At 36.6% G+C, this 17,740-nt stretch overlaps 1 protein-coding gene across 2 annotated transcripts in view; it reads right to left on the bottom strand.

The window, feature by feature from the left end:
• Positions 1-17,740, bottom strand: part of ROCK1 (Rho associated coiled-coil containing protein kinase 1) — a 158,611-nt gene that overhangs the window by 82,510 nt on the left and 58,361 nt on the right. For both annotated transcript variants that reach the window (XM_037031681.1, XM_037031672.1), the window contains exons 9-10: positions 17,526-17,617; positions 822-981 (exon numbers count right to left, since the gene is read on the bottom strand). In XM_037031681.1, coding sequence (XP_036887576.1) covers positions 822-981; positions 17,526-17,617 — 252 coding nt within the window. The remainder of the gene's footprint in view (positions 1-821; positions 982-17,525; positions 17,618-17,740) is intronic.

Below are 17,740 nucleotides of genomic sequence, written 5' to 3' on the forward strand. Positions count from 1 at the left end.
TCCCTGTACCTAGGTGCTTAGTACATACCCCACAAAGAGAAAGATGTCAAATATGCTTATTGAATGAGTAAATGAATACTCAGCCAAGTAAAATAATATTAAATGTTTAACCTATATCTCAAGTCATATGAAAATACTAAAGCTAACATTAGCTCATACTACTACTAACAATTAATACTGACTGCTTACTCCACGTAAAGCATTGTTCTAAGTGTATTACTGTTTTGATTTACTCAACCCTTACAACAACTCTATCAAACTAGTATTATCATTATTATCATAATCACCTTCCCTATTTTTGAGGAAATAGAGGCATAAAAAGTCAAAGTTACTTGCCTAATTTAAGGCCACAACGTCTTACATTCTGTAAGACAGGATAAATTCATTTAGCAGTTTTGGTCATAATTTTTGAAGAACTAAAAATTATAGGCCTTTGGTATTATGCTAGTTAGGATAATGCTAGAAAACTGTATGTTGTTTCAAAGTGTATTTGTATAAAGCCAGAACTCTTTGGATAACAAGATTATCCAAAATATTGGTATTAGTAGAATCTTTTAACCTATTAATTGCTATAATTTGAAGATATATAGTGTATCAAAAACAAAGAATTTCTGAAAAATGATATCCTGAATGTCGGTAAGTCTGAAAGAAATTAAATATGAAATACTAGAAATATCATGCATTGTTGAAAAGTGGCATATTAAGGTATCTCTTTTTATACCATTAAAACATACATTAAAACTCTTAAAATGATTTTTAGATGTCACTAAGAAAATAATATGACTACACAAATTAGTACCTATCCCTAAAATCATACTTACCTACGGTTGCTATAATAGGTAAATCCTACAAAAGGGAGTTGATTGCCAACAAAAGCTTTAGGTATAGGGAATGTTTCCTCATCTCCTTTATCTTCTTCCAAGTCATCAAAGTTACTTGTATCAATGTCACTACTTAAATCAGGTACAACTGGTGCTACAGCTAAAAATAAAAACAAAATTAATAGTTCACTTCAAATTTAATGTAAAAATAAAATGAAACAAAGATTATATACCAACTACTAATGGTTTCTTACAAACAAGTAACTTGCAAACCACAAATTCCAAATGGGGTGAGGCATATTATAATATGATTTATTAGTATAATTAATTCATTGATATTGATCACATAGAATTCTGTGAAACAATGATCTTACTTCAAAAATCACTTACAATTACAATCTATATCTCACATTTAATCTGAACATTACAAGGCAAGTATTATTAAGGTTTGTTTTAGAATACCACAGCATAAAATATGCAAAAGCAGTTAAAACTACAGAAGACTTTTCAGAAATTATAGCATAACGAATTGTAACTAAAGTTGATTAGTTTCAAATAGAGTATTGTGTTTGTTAATGTGCTCTTCAGCAAACTAGGAATCAAGGTTACTTCTTAGTAGTGATGGAATACTGGAATCCTGGAGTCCTGGAATAATTTGGTACTGAAATATTTTTACTCAATCTAATATCAGATGATCCTCCTCTCTCACTCAATATCTGTAAGATTAAGTTATAAGAAGCAGAGTATTTTGAACTACAGTTACCTTTCCTGACTCACCGTGATTAAGGAACAACTCAGTGAGGTATTTATGAAATGGCTATAAAGAAAAAGGGAAATGGGCCAGTGTGGCTCAGTTGGCTGGGCATCACCCCGAAAACTGAAAGATTGCATGTATGGTCCTCGGTCGGGCACGTATGAAACCAACACTGATTGGTTGCCTTTCACTGAGAAGGCAACCTTCTCTCATATATTGATGTTCCTCTCTCACATCAATGTTTCTATTCCTCTCTTTCTCCCTCCTTTCCCCTCTCTCTAAAATCAATAAGTATATCCTTAGGTGAGGAATGAATGAATACATAAAATTTTTAAAATATATGCATACAGAATCTTTAAGAGTTATAAACCTGAAGGGGGAGCAAGGCTTATACAGACATAATAATATAAAACCATACATGACAATGTTTAAATCTTCATTACACAAAAGAAAGTACCATATGAAACTAATGCTACTACTATATTCCTTCCAGCTTGTTATAGGGAGTGAATTCTAAAAATAAGTTTTTACCTACTGCCAACATATGCTCAATAGGCAAAAAATAAAAGTATTTCTTTTAAGATCAGAAACAAGACAAAGGTGCTACTTTAACCACTCTAATTCAACATAGTAATGGAAGTTCTAGCCCCAGCAATTAGATAAAAAAGAAATAAAGGGCACCCAAACTGAAAAGGAGCAAGTGAAACTCACTATTCGCAGATGACATGATAATGTCCATAAGAAACCCAATAGGCTCCACCAAAAAAAGTACTCAACCTAATTAAATGAATTTGGCAAGTTAACGGGATGCAAAGTTATTATTCAGAAATCAATGGTATTCTTGTATACCAACAATGAATTATTAGAAATATAAACTAAGAAAAAAAACCCATTTACTATAGCAACAAGAAAAATAAAGTACCAAGGAATAAATTTAACCAAGGAGATAAAAGATGTGTACTTGGAAGACTATAGAACACTGAAGAAAAAAATTGAGGGAAATACAAATAAATGGAAGCACATACCATATTCAGGGACTGGAAGAATTAACATCATTAAAATGTCCATACTACCCAAAGCAGTCTATAGATTCAATGCAATTCCTATTAAAATACCAATGGCATATTTCATAGATCTAGAACAAATATTTCAAAAATTTATATGGAACCAAAAAGGACTCCAAATAGCCTCAGCAACCTTGAGAAAGAACAACAAAGTTGGAGGGATCACACTACCTTGTAGTATAAACTATACTACAAGGTCACTGTAATCAAGACAGCCTGCTACTGGCATAAGAACAGATGCATATATCAAAGGAACAGAATAGAGAGCCCAGAAATACATCCATGTCTCTATGGTAAATTAGTACTCAACAAAGAGGGGCACAAGCATACAATGGAGTAAAAACAGTCTCTTCAATAAGTGGTATTGGGAGAACTGGACTGGCACATGTAAAAAAGTGAGACTAGGCCCTCAACTTACACCATATACAAGAATAAACTCAAAATGGATCAAGACTTAAAAATACAGGTTGTGATACCATAAAAGTCCTACAGGAAAACATAGGCAGTAAAATTTCAGACATCTCACGTAGCAATATTTTTGCTGAAATATCTGCTAGGGCAAGGGAAATAAAAGAAAAAAGAAACAAAGGGAACTACATCAAATTAAAAAGTCTCTGCACGGCTACAGAAACCATCATCAAAATGAAAAGGAAACTCACTATATAGGAGAACATGTTTGCCAACAATACATCTGACAAGGGTTTAACCTCCAAAATATAGAAAACCCTCATACAATTCAAAAAATAGGCAAAGGACCTGAACAGACACTTCTTCAAGGAAGACATACAGATGGCACATAGATATATGGAAAAAAATGCTCAACATCACTAGTCATCAGAGAGATGCAAATTAAAACCACAATGAGCTATCATTTCACACTGGTCAGAATGGCCACCATTAATACATCAGCAAACAACAAGTGCTGACAATGATGTGAAGAAAAGCAACTCTAGTGCACTATTGGTGGGAATGTGGGAAATGCAGACTGGTACAGACACTGTGGAAAACAGTACCAATTTCCTCCAAAAAATTAAAAATGGAACTGCCTTATGACCCAGCAATTCCATTACGGAATATACCCTAACAAACCTGAAACATGATTTCAAAGGAATGTATGCACTCCTACGTTCATAGCAGTGCTATTTACTACAGCCAAGTGCTGGTAACAGCCTAAATGCTATCAGTACATGAGTGGATTAGAAAATTGTGGTACACTTACACAATGGAATACTAAGCAGCAGAAGCAAAGGAGGAAGGGATAGCACAGATGGAACTGGAGACTATTATGCTACATGAACTAAGCCAGTCAGCAAAAGACAAATACCATGTGACTTCACTTATAAGTGTAATCTAATGAACAAAATAACGAGAAGAATATAATTGAGACATGGGGACATGGCAAAACTGATAGCTGTAGGAGTAGAGGAGGGAGAGGTGTAATGGGGGAAGGAAAGAGAAGGGATTAGTCAAAGAACATGTATGACTGACTCATGGACATGGACAATGGAGAGGGAATTGACTGCAGGTGATGGGTGGGCTGGGTAGGGAGAAGGAAGGGAAAAAATGGGACAACTGTAATAAAAGAAATAATAAAATAATGTAAAAAAACAGGTTTAGGAAAAATGACTTTTTAGTTAAAAGTTACAGGGGTATAATAAACATCACTGAAATATTATGGTTACAATACTGAGTAATTACTCTAGATACAATCATCTCACATTTCTTAACTGACCTGGTTTCATGATCTTAATCTTTTTACATATAGGAATCATTTTTCTACAGAATCATCTGGATATTCCGGGCCAGAAATAACTACTGTTTTGTGTCTGGGACACAATGAACTATTTGATGACTATGGGAATGAAGCAACATATTAACTCAAAGAAACTGTAATACTACTACCAGTGAATGAGAAGATACCTTGTTACCATTCCCTTTCCATAATGGACAAGAGAACTGCCAGACTAGACTATTCTAGCTTCATAAAAATAACGCTAATTTGTAAATTGAGGAAGAAAAAAAAACAGTCGTCTCTCCTAGTGAAGTACTTGAGTCAATTATGGCCTTGGTACAAATCTGACTTTGAAAGAAGGGCTCTCAAATTTTAAAACAATTTTGCATCCTGGTACTTATCTGGTAATGTCTTGGTACATTTTTTGGTTGTTGTACTGAGGGAGACATGCTGCTAGCATTTAGTGGGTAGAGACCAAGAATGATATCCTGATACCATTCACAAAAATTAATTCAAAAGAACAGTAAACAATGACTGACATATATTGGCACACCAATATTCATAGAAGTATTATTCACAATAGCTAAAAGGTACAAGCACTCCAAGTATTTACTACTAAATGAATGGAAAAAATGTGGTACATACACACAATGCAATATTCAGGTCTGAACTGAAATTCTGATACATGATATAACATGGGTGAATCTTGAAGATAAACTAAGTGAAATAAGTCAATCTGAAAAAGAGAAATATTGTATATTTCCACTTATTTGAATAACCATAGTCAAATTCATAGAGACAGAAAGTAGAACAGTGGCTATGAGCAGGGGGGCTAGAGTCAGAGAAGAATGGAGAGTTATTGTTAATGTGTACAGAGATTTAGTTTGGGATGAAGTAAAGTTCTATACATAGATGGTGGCGAGGGTTGCTAAAAAAGGTAAAGGTGATTAGCGCTACTGAGCTATACAACAGAAATATGACCAAAATGGTAAATTTTATGTTATATATACTTTACCACAATAAAAGAAGGTATTTTTCTAAGTTTATTTTTTTAAAGAGCTCACTTGAATGCTGAGAAAGTATAAACTCCTAAACACCTGACACTCGCCAGACTAAATTCTTTATCCATAAAGCCTACACTAATAATCTCTTCCATGAGAATGTAACTCTAAAAGAGGATGTTGGACTAAATCCACAGAACTAAGAATAGAGTATTTATGTGCTTTTAGACACTAAATTTTTGTTTTTAACTACACTGAAAAATTACCTCATGAGATGATAGTTACCATGTTGCATATTTTTCACCAGCTATAGGTGTATTAAGGAATGGCAGTATCTTATCTCAAATGAAGTGAATGGAAAATGTTTTGCAAGTTAGAACATATTACATTTAACATGGTATTATTAAAAATATGTGCAATAAATATTATCATTTTCTTCTTAAAATTTTATCTTTGTTATATATTTTTTCATTACTATTTAGTCCCCTTATACCCCCTCCCCCCAGCAATCACCATTATTGTCCAGGTCCATTAGTCCTTTTTCCTTTTTGCTCAATCCCACCACCACCTAACCTCCCCCTCCACTAGCTGTCATCTGTTCTCCATCTATGAATCTGTCTCTGTTTTGCTTGTTAGTTCAGTTTGTCCATTATATTCCACATATGAGTGATATCATATGATATTTCTTTGACTGGCTTATTTTGTATAATATAATGTTCTCCAGGTCCACCCACACTGTTGGAAAGGGTAAAATTTTCTTCTAATTTAAGCCAAGTAGAATTCCATGTGTGAATGTCCCATAGTTGTTTTATCCACCCATCTATTGAAGAATACTTGGGCTGCTTCCATATCCTGGCTATTGTAAATAACTCTGCAATGAACATAGGAATGCTTATGTTCTTCCTGATTAGTGTTTTGGGCTCCTTTGGATATATTCCCAGAAGTGGATAGCTGGATCAAAAGGCAGATCCACTTTTAATTTTTCGAGGTATCTCTATACTGCTTTCCACAGTGGCTATACCCATCTGCATTACCACCAACAGTGCACTAGGGTTCCTCTTTCTTCACAGCTTCATCAGCACTTGATTTACAGATGATAGTCAATCTGACAGGTGTGAGATGGTTAACTCATTGTGGTTTTAATTTGTATTTCTCTGATGATTAGTGACACTGAGCATCTTTTTAAATGTCTATTGGTTGCCTGGATATCCTCTTTGGATAAGTGTCTATTCAGGTCCTTTGCCCATTGTTTAACTGGGTTGTATTTTTTTTGGTGTTTAGTTTTGGAAGTTCATTGTAAATTTTGGATATTAACCCTTATCAGATGTATCAATGAACATGTTCTCCCATTCTGTGGTTGTCTTTTTACTTTGTGATGATTTCCACTGTTGTGCAAAAACATTTAAGTTTGATGAGGTCCCACTTGTTTTTTGTTTTCCTTTGTTTCCATTCATTGCCTGGGGAGATATAGCTGATAAAAAATTTCTATAAGCAATGTCTGATATTCTGCTGCCTATTGTTTTCTCCTAGGATTTTTATGGTTTTGGTTCTAACTTTTAAGTCTTTGATCTATTCTGAATTTATTCTTATGTGTAATTTAAGAAGGCGGTCTATAGTTTCATTTTTATGCATATATCTGTTCAATTTTTCCAACACCATTTATTGAATAAACTATCTGTAGCTCACTGTATGTGTTTGGTTCCTTTGTCCAATATTAATTGACTATAAAGGTGTGAGTTTATGTCTGGGATCTTTTTTAAAAAAACATTTTATTTATTTATTTTTAGAGAGCGGGGACGGGAAGGAGAAAGAGTGGGAGAGAAACATCAATGTGTGGTTGCCTCTCATGTGTCCCCCACTGGGGACCCAGCCTGCAACCCAGGCATGTGCCCTGACTGGGAATCGAACTGGTGACCCTTTGCTTCACAGGCCCGTGCTCAGTCCACTGAGCTACACCAGCCAGGGCTGGGCTCTTTATTCTATTCCACTGATCTACAGGTCTGTATTTATGCCACTACCAGGCTGTTTTGATTATTACGGCCTTGTAGTATAGTTTGATATTAGGTAAGATTCCTCCAACTTTGTTCTTCTTTCTCAGAATTGCTGTTGCTATGCAGGGCCTTTCACGGTTCCATATATATTTTTGAAATATTTGTTCTAGTTCTGTGAACTATGGTCCTAGAATCTTGATAGGAATTACATTGAATCTATACATTGCTTTGGGTACCATGGACTTTTTAACATTGTTAATTCTTCCTATCCATGAACATGGTATGTGCTTCCACTTATTTGTATCTTCTTCATTTTCTTTCTTCAATATCTTAAAATTTTCTGAGTACAGGTCTTTTACATTCTTGCTTAGGTTTATTCCTAGGTATTTCTTTCTTTCAAAGCAATTGTGAATGGGATTGTTTTCTTAATTTCCCTTTCTGTTAGTTCATTATTGGCATACAAAAGTGCAACTGAGCCCTGGCTGATGTGGCTCAGTGGTTTGAGTGCTGGCCTGGGAACCAAAGGCTCACTGGTTTGATTTCCATTCAGGGCACCAGCCTGGGTTGCGGGCCAGGTCCCCAGTCAGGGTCGAGCAGGAGGCAACCACACATTGACATTTCTCTCCCTCTCTTTCTCCTTCGCTTCCCCTCCCTCTAAAAATAAATAAATAGAAGCTTTAAAAAATAAAATAATAAAAGGGCAACTGATTTCTGAATATTAATTTTGTATACTGCTACTTTGCTGAATTCTTTTATCAGTTCTAGTAGTTTCCTGGTGGAATCTTTGTGGTTCTCTATGTACAGTACCATGTCATCTACAAATAATGACAGTTGTATTTCTTTTCCAAACTGGATGCCTTTTATTTCTTCTTGTCTGATTGTTGTGGCTAGGCGAGGATATCCAGTACTATGTTGAATAAGAGAGATGAAAGCCAGCATTCCTGTCTTGTTCCTGATCTTAAGGGGAATGCTTGTAGTTTTGCCAGTTGAGTATGATGCTGGCAGTGTGCTTGTCATATATGGCCTTTATTATGTTTGGGCGTGTTCCCTTTATTCTCACTTTGTTAAGAGTGTGTTCCCTCTATTCTGACTTTGCTAAGAGTTTTGATCATAAATGGGTGCTGGATTTTATCAAAAGCTTTCTTCTGCATGGATTGATATGATCATGTCATTTTTATCCTTCATTTTTTGTTTGTGGTGTATCATATTTATTGATTTGTGAATGTTGTAGCATCTTGAAATTTCCAGGATAAATCCCACTTGATCATGGTGTACGATCTTTTTGATGTATTGCTGTATTCAGTTCACTTATATTTTGTTGAAGATTTTAGTGTCTATGTTCATTAGAGTATTGGTCTATAATTTTCTTTCTTTGTAATGTCTTAATCTGGTTTTAAAATTACGATAATGCTAGCCTCATAAAATGAGTTTGGGGCCCTACCTCTTCTTGAATTTTGTGAAATTGTTTTGAGAAGGAAAGGTGTTAGTTCTTGGAATGTCTGGTAAAATTCACCTGTGAAACCATCTGGTTCAGGGCTTTCGTTTTTTAGCAACTTTGTGATTAGTGCTTCAGTTTCATTATCTATTCAGATTATCTGATTCTTCCTGATTTAGTTTTGCAAGATTGTGTATTTCGAGGAATTTATGCATTTCATCTAGGTTGTCCAGTTTGTTGGCATATAATTGATCAAAATATATTCTTACCATGCTTTGTATTTCTTTGTTGTCAGTTGTTACTTCTCTTTCATTTCTGATTTTATTTATTTGAGTCCTTTCTCCCTTTCTTGATGAGTCTGGTTAAAGGTTTGTCCATCTTGTTTATCTTTCCAAAGAACAAGCTCTGGATTCATTGATCTTTTGTATCATTTTTAAAAACTGTACTTCATTTATTTTTGCTCTTTGTTAGTTCCTCCCTTCTAGTCACTTTGGGCTTTGTTTGTTGTTCCTTTTCAAGTTCCTTTAAGTGTAAAATTGGATTGTTTATTTGCCTTTTTTAAGATAGGCCAGCCTGTACTGCTATGAATTTCCCTCTTAGGATTGCTTTCCCAGTGTCCCACAGATTTTGAAATGTTGTGTCCTCATTTTCATTTGTTTCAAGGTACCTTTTGATTTCTTCCTTATTCTTATTGTTGACCCATTCATTGTTTAATAACATTTTATTTAGCTGCCATATCTTTGTGTGTTCTCCAGTGTTCTTCTTTTGATTGATTTCTAGTTTCATAGCATTGTGGTCAGAGAAGATGCTTGATAAGTTTTCAATCTTCTTAAATTTGTTGAGACTTGTTTTGTCTCCTAACATGAGGTCTATCCTAGAAAACATTCCACTTGCACCTGATAAGTACGTATATTCTGCTGCTTTGGGGTGAAATGCTCTGAAAATATTAATGAAATACATTTAATCTAGTGTGTCAATTAAAGTTGCTGTCTCCTAGTTGTTTTTCTGCCTGGAATAACTACCCATTGAAGTCAGTAGAGTGTTAAAATCACCAACTATGACCATATTTCTGCAGATCTCGCCCTGTTTGTCCATGAAGATTTCCTTCATACCTTTAGGCGCTCCTATGTTGGGTGCATACATGTTTACTAAGGTTATATCCTTTTGTTACATTGTTCCCTTTACAATTATGTAGTGTTCTTCTTTGTCTCTTACTACAGTCTTGGTTTTAAAGTCTATTTTGTCAGATATAAGTACTGCTATTTCAGCTTTTTTCCCCCAATTTTCCATTTGCATAAAATATCTTTTTCCATCCCTTTACTTTTTTTCCTCTTAGCATCTTTCAATCTGAGATGGGTCTCTTGGAGGTAACATATATAAGGGCCTTATTTTTTTATCCATTCAACTATCCTATACCTCTGGTCAGATCATTTAAGCCATTTATATTTAAGGTGTTTATTGACAGATATGTATATAGTGCCATTTTATTGGTAGACTGTTTTCCTGCTTTTTCCCTCCTCCTCCCACCCTTTCCCCCTCTTCCTCTTCTTCTTCTTCTTAAAGCAAGCCCTTTAATATTTGTTACAGTACTTAAATGTTATCATTTTCTTTCCCCCAAATTTAACAACCAATAAGTGCTGATTTACCTGCATTTCTAGTCTGTATGACACTGAATAGTGGAAATCTTGAAGTGGTACATGGTATTACAGAAAATCAAAGGCTTTTCAGTCAAAGAGACTTAGATTAGAATCCTGACACTGTCATTCACTAAAAGTATGAAATGTAGCCAAGTTTTTAGGTCTTCAAATTTTTTCTGTCTTTTATTTTAATCCTATTCCTGTCATTTCTTTAATTCTGTCTCAAATGAATGGAAAAAGTAATTTATAAACTTAATACTTTGTGCCTCTAAATTAAGAGTGGATAAAATCAGAAAGCTCAAAGAAATTCTGCTAATAATCAAGCTACTTTTTACCCTGCTCTCACACCATCCAAGAACAGATGGTAAAGATTAATCACCTTCTTATGTGAAGACATTTAAGTGGTAAAATTACCAAAAGAACTATTACTTGCAAAAGATAAGCAATTTTGACAACAAAAAATAGTTAAATTAAAACTTGTTATATAATTTTTAAAAACTTAGAAAGGTCACTTCAGAATAAAAGTATTCTTGGTATTTTAAGGGTGGGAAGTGAAGAAGGGGTAGGAAGAGGGAAAGGGAAAAAAAGAACAATAAGTTTCACAGACTTTCATTTTTCTTTCTTTTTTTCCCCTATACTATAACCACAAAATAGGAGCTATTAGTATTAGGAAAAGTATTAAAATGTTTGTACATAAGGTAAATCTAAGTGTATCACAGCAAAACCATAGATAACAATACAGAGCTTTAAAAATACAGAGATGATAATACTAATTACTTAAATACAGAAATTCTTTAAATATAAAGTTCTTTTGAGTTAAACCAATGAAATAATTCACTTTACCAGCCTTTTTATTTTAAAATTCTTAATTATTTATTTTTAGAGAGAGGAGAAAGGAGGGAGAGAGGAAGAGAAACATCAACGTTCGGTTGCCTCTAGTACACCCTCTACTAGGGACCTGGCCTGCAACCCAAACACATGCCCTGAGTCAACCTGTCGATCCTTTGGTTCACAGGTCGGCACACAATACACTAAGCCACACCAGCCAGGGTTACCTGTTTTATTTTTTCATAACTATAAACAGTTATATTAAGGAGGTATAACAATGATCATAAAATGCCATTGATATGGATACCCCATTTACACTGGACTATGGGCTCCAAAAGGCAAAGAACATTTGCTGGTCTGATCATTGTTGTTTTCCTAGTGCCTGAAATGAAATAGTGCTCAGAATACAGTAGATGTTCAGACTTCCGCCAAGATGGAGGCATAGGTGGAAACACTGTGCCTTCTCCCACAACCAAGTTTGAATACAACAAAGGTTTGGAGAACTAAGACACACTCAGAGACCAGAAAACAGAATTATACGGAAGTCCGACTACATCTAACCGTGCAACCGAGATGGTAAGAGGAGCGGAGCCAGCAGCCGAACAGAGTCGGGCAGGACAGATCCCCTGACCTAGGCGCGCAAATGGCCTGGACCCAGTCAGGGTGTGGGGCAGACTAACCGCGGTCACACATTCACACACAGTGAGACGGACCACGCAGGCCCCAGGGGGCGAGGGCTGATGGCGGTGGCACAAACGCGTGCAGTGGGACGAAACGCGTGGGCCTAGTGACGGTGGCAGCTGCGGCACCTGTAGCTGCAGCAGCGGGAGGCGGCAGGCGGCAGGCAGCAGGCGGCAGACGGGACGCCATTGTTCCTCTTTGACCCCTCCCCCACATACAACGTCACAACCCAGCGACTTAGTTGCCCTGTTCTAGTGAACACTTTAGGGCTCTGATCCTGCTATGGAACAGGCACGAACAACCCGAAAGATGGCGCAAGAAGAACTCAAAGTCCCAGAGCCAGTAACTCTAAGCGACCAAGAAATTGCCAGCCTCTCAGAAGCACAATTCAGGACACTATTTATCAGGATGCTCACAGAACTGGTAGATTATAGTCACAAATTAGAGGAACAAAGTCACAAATTAGAGGAACATAAGAAGGCTAAACTAATTGAAATGAAGGGAGATGCACAGGAAACCAACAGTGATGGAAAGGAAACTGGGACTCAAATCAATGGAATGGACCAGAAGGAAGAACAAAACATCCCACCAGAAAGGAAGGAAGAAACAAGAATTCAAAAAAATGAGGAGAGGCTTAGGAACCTCCAGGACATCTTTAAATGTTCCAACATCCGGATTATAAGGGTACCAGAAGGGGGAAGAAACAGCCACGAGTGGAAAACTTATTTGAATAAATAATAAAGGAGAACTTCCCCAGTCTGGCAAAAGAAACAGACTTCCAAGAAATCCAGGAAGCTCATACAGTCCCAAAGAAGTTGGACCCAAGAAGGAACACATCAAGGCACATCATAATTACATTAGCCAAGATTCAAATGAAGGAGAGAATCCTAGAAGCAGCAAGAGATAAGGGGACAGTCACCTACAAAGGAGTGCCCATCAGACTGTCAGCAGATTTCTCAAAAGAGACCTTCCAGGCAAGAAGGGGCTGGAAAGAAGTATTCCAAGTCATGAAATCCAAAGACCTACAGCCAAGATTGCTTTATCCAGCAAAACTTTCATTTAGAATGGAAGGACAGATAAAGTGCTTCTCAGGGTCAGATAAGGTCAAGTTCAAGGAGTTCATCATCACCAAGACTTCATTACATGAAATGCTAAAGGGACTTATATAAGAAAAAGAAGATGAAAAATATGAACAGTGAAAGGACAGCAAACACAGTTATTAACAACCACACCTAAAACAAAAGCAAACCAAGAGGACAGCTAGATCAGGAGTGGAACCACAGAAATGGAGAACACATGGAGGGTTAGCAACAGGGGAGTGGGAGAAGGAGAAGGGGGGAGAAGGTACAGAAAACAGCATAGAGGGTAGGTAGAAAATAGATAGGAGGAGGGCAAGAATAGTGGGGGAAATACAGAATCTAAAGAACTTGAGACACGTGGTTATAAACTAGGGGGGGGAATGGTGGGGGAGGGGGTGTGCAGGGTAGAGGGGAATGAAGGGGGGGAATAGAACAACTGTAATGGTATAATCAATAAAATATATAAAAAAAAGAATATAGTAGATGTTCAGTATTTGTTCACTAGGTTAGCTCCCTCCCAATTAATTATCAGCTCTTCAATAAAAAAAGTCCTCTTTACCTTTTAGAGTCATTTATTGTGTAGTTATTCTAGTTATTTATGCATTGTTTCACTCTGAAAAAGAATCTAAATCAATACAAAAGATACTTGTATTTCTCCAATCCCATTTTAATTTTCTTTGGATTTATAAACATACTTGTATGTTTTCAGACTTCTTAAACTTTACTAAGAACATAACTTTAATAAAAACACAAAGCTTTTCAATGCAACCATTATCACCTCACTCTACTTATCTCTTTGTCTTGCAAGTTTCTCATGCGGCATGAAGGCAATGACCATGTCATTTTTACTTATGAGGAAGAAGAAGTTACTTACTTCCTAGCGTAGGACTATTAATAAATGCCCTCAAGGTCAAGCTGCTCTTGTAGCTTCTCTAGATAGCAGGTTATTCAATGGCATTCTGTATAGTAGTATAATTTCTTAACTTGCACAAGAATTTATTTCCCCTTTCCCCTTCTCAATTTTATAGCTCAGTATAAGTATACATATTACTCAAGATAATATAACATTTATTTTACAATAATTGATAACCAGAATAATTAGCTAATTTTGGCAAACCTACATGATCGATTTCTTCAAAATTAACAAGATGTTTCTCTTCTGAAAAGTCTCAACCAGAAAGGCAGTCCTTAAGACAAATACCTAATTTGTATCTGTTTCTAAAACCACACAGCTGAGTTCATTTCCATTATTACTGTTCCTTGCTATTGATACTGCAGGAAATGAGAGACTGGTAAATACTATCCTTTCTTTGCTAAAGAAAGGGAAAGAAAATTCCTGAGACTTCAATAGGGGAAAGGTAATTCTTGGCCTCCCAAATCCATAAAGATGATGAGAACTTTGGTGCCATTATAACTTTGACTGAGCTATGTTAAACAAGGTTTTCTGTAAATCTTATAATTTTAACTTTGTTTTGAAATAGGGAAATGTTCTGAACTAGATGAAAATTAACTTCTTGCACACTACATATTTGTGAACTGCAAACTTTAGGCCTGAGGAAAATCGAGTGTACCATGATTTCCTATATCCTTATACAAATTAATATTCCGCTAATATTTATTAATAGAATCTTATATTTTAGATTTTAGTAAAAATGAAAGTATAACTTGTATTTTCACAAGGAACACATTTTAATGAACTCTTATTTACTGACTCCTCCACAATGAGATATGTCTGAAACAAAGAGCAATTCATGGAGGCATAGGTAAATGCAGCTTGCCTCCTCACATAACCACAGAAAAATTACAGCTAAATTACAAAACAAGTATCACTCAGAATCATCAGAAAAATCAAGCTGTATGGAAGTCTGACAACTAAGGAATTAAAGAAACCACATTCACCCAGATGGGTAGTGGGGATGGAGGGGCAGAGACATGGAACCTTCTGGTCCCAAACCCATGTTGGTGGATATAATACAGAGGGATGTCTAGGGAGTGAGGGATCGCAGCCCCACAGCAGACCACCCAACCCAGGGTTCCAGTGCCAGGAGATAAGTCCCCATAACTTCTGACTGTAAAAACCAGTGGGGGTTTAGTTGGTGGAATAAACTGTGGGGTTCTCAGTCCTCTCCTCTTAATGGACCTTGCACCATATACGAACTTACTCAGACTCACTTTTTCCGGGCTCCAGCACTAGGGCAGTATCTTGAAGGGCACCCACAGCATATAGGGAGGAACTAAAGTATCTGGCATCACACAAGAGCTGGGGGTGCAGCTTCCTCCCACGCAGAACTGCAGATAGCAGCCATTGTACCTTTTCTGAGCTCTCCCCCACACAGAGCCACAGTGCAGAGGAACCATATCTGAATCTCCATCAACCCGGCTCACAAGGTTAAGCCCTGCCCTGACAATCTGCCCTATCCAACTTGCAGACCCACATAAGTTGGTAAAATGGTTTTTCCATATGAAGAACTGGGCTAGACACAGGCCTCAGACCTTCCTAACTCTGCTCAAACAAGCAACAGCTAAGCCCAGTTCCTGTACCTCTCTCTCAGCACCCCAAGGCCCAGCACCAGCAGCAGACATCTGCAGATGGCTTAAGCTTAGCCAAGGGGCCACAGACAGAAGAAAGGGGGAGGCTGACCTTGGACTGCACCACCCAGGTAACCCCAGAGCCTGTGCACGCAGAGGAGTTACAGACCACATTGGAGTATCTCCCAGTCACCTCCACAAGCCAGAGTCAGGTGGTTGTTGGCCAGAGGACACAGCCAGTCTTACCAGCTATCTAAAGTAGGTAAACCCTTCACATTGACCTCCTTACAACAATCAAAACTCATCTACAAGAGGAGGGAATACTCAACTGACACAGGGCACATCTCTATTACCTAGCTTGGGTGATACAGGAGGTGGTACCACTGGACCCTACAGGACATCTACTACATTAAGACACCAAGACACCAAGGCAAAGCAACTCTACCTAATACATAGAAACAAACACAGGGAGGCTGCCAAAAGGAAGAGACAAAGAAATATGGCCCAAATGAAAAAACAGAGCAAGACTTCAAAAAAAGAACTAACCAAAATGGAGATAAGCAATCTATCAGATGCAGAGTTCAAAACACTGGTTTTAAGTATGGTCAAGAAACTCTGTGGGTACTTCAAAAGGATAAAAAAGACCCAAGCAGAAATGAAGGATATACTAATTGAAATAAAGAACATTTTACAGGGAATCAACAGTGGAGTAGATGAAGTGAAGAATCAGATAAATGATTCGGATCTTAAGGAACAAAAACATATCCAGTCAGTACAGCAAGAAGAAAAAAAAAGAATCAAAAACATTGAGGATAGTGTAAGGAGCCTCTGCAACAACTTTCAAAATGTTCCAACATTCACATCATAAGGGTGCCAGTGATGAAGGATCAGGCAAACAAGTCCAGGAAGCTCAGAGAATCCCAAACAAGATGGATGTAAAGAGGACCACACCAAGACACATATTTAAAATGCCAAAGGTTAAAGATAAAGAGAGAATCTTAAAAGCAGCAAGAGAAAAAGCATATGGTTATGAACTCCACATTCCAAAAGCAATGAACTCCTGTAAAGGAGTTCCCTGAAGACTGTCAGCTGATTTCTCAAAAGAAACTAGGCAGGCTAGTAGGGACTGGCAAAAAGTATTCAACATGAGGAAAAACAAGGACCTACAATACAACCCAGATGAATCTATCCAGCAAAGCTATCATTTACAATCTAAGGGTAAAGTGCTTCACATACAAGGTAAAGCTAAAGGAGTTCATCATCACCAAGCCATTATTATATAAAATGGTGAAGGGACTTATTTAAGAAAAACAGGAAGATCAAAACTATGAATATTAAAATGGCAATAAACTTAACTATCAACAACTGAATCTAAAAACATACTAAGCAAACAAGCAGAACAGAAATGGAATCATAGTTATGGAGATCACTGAGACGGTGACCAGAGGGGGTGTGGGGGCAACTGGGTAAAAAACTGAAGGGATTACAAAATACAAATTGGTAATTACAGAAGAGGGAGGGACACATTAAGAGCAAGTATAGGAAATGGAGTTGCCAAAGAAATTATATGCATGACCCAGGGATGTGAACAGAGGGGGATCACTGGAGTGTGTAGGGGTTGCTGCACAGAGGGGGATAAAGGGGGAAAAATTGGGACAACTGTAATAGCATAGTCAATTTAAAAAAGGAAAAGAAATCAACAGAAAACAAATAAAGAGCAATTCAACTAAGATCAAATTATAACTGATGAACCCAATTCAATTACATGTGTATAAAATTTCATCTATCTTGAGAGATATAAGTAGCAGTATAATTTTCACAATATTATAAAATATTCTCTCTAAAAATTAGGACAATACCCACATACTTTAGATTATCATCAGAAACACACATATATTAGCAAGGGAATTTCAACAGACTACCACCACTACTTTCAAATATTCTCTCTTAATATGCAAGAAAAAATAACTTACTGTCTCGAAGTGTTTCCCAAGCCCATTGATCATTTTTGAAGAAGAGATGTCGTTTGATTTCTTCTACACCATTTCGCCCTAATCTTACCTCTCTGAATAGAGAAGGAAGGGGAAAGTTATTAACCATTTAAAATATTATTATAATCTGTCCACATTTATTTGTGGGCACAATGTTAAATCTATACAGAATAAACTTAGGTCTATATTCAATGTCA

This window comes from Sturnira hondurensis, unplaced genomic scaffold (assembly GCF_014824575.4).
Source record: "Sturnira hondurensis isolate 20B ecotype Veracruz unplaced genomic scaffold, ASM1482457v3 Scaffold0001872, whole genome shotgun sequence".
NCBI lineage: Eukaryota > Metazoa > Chordata > Mammalia > Chiroptera > Phyllostomidae > Sturnira > Sturnira hondurensis.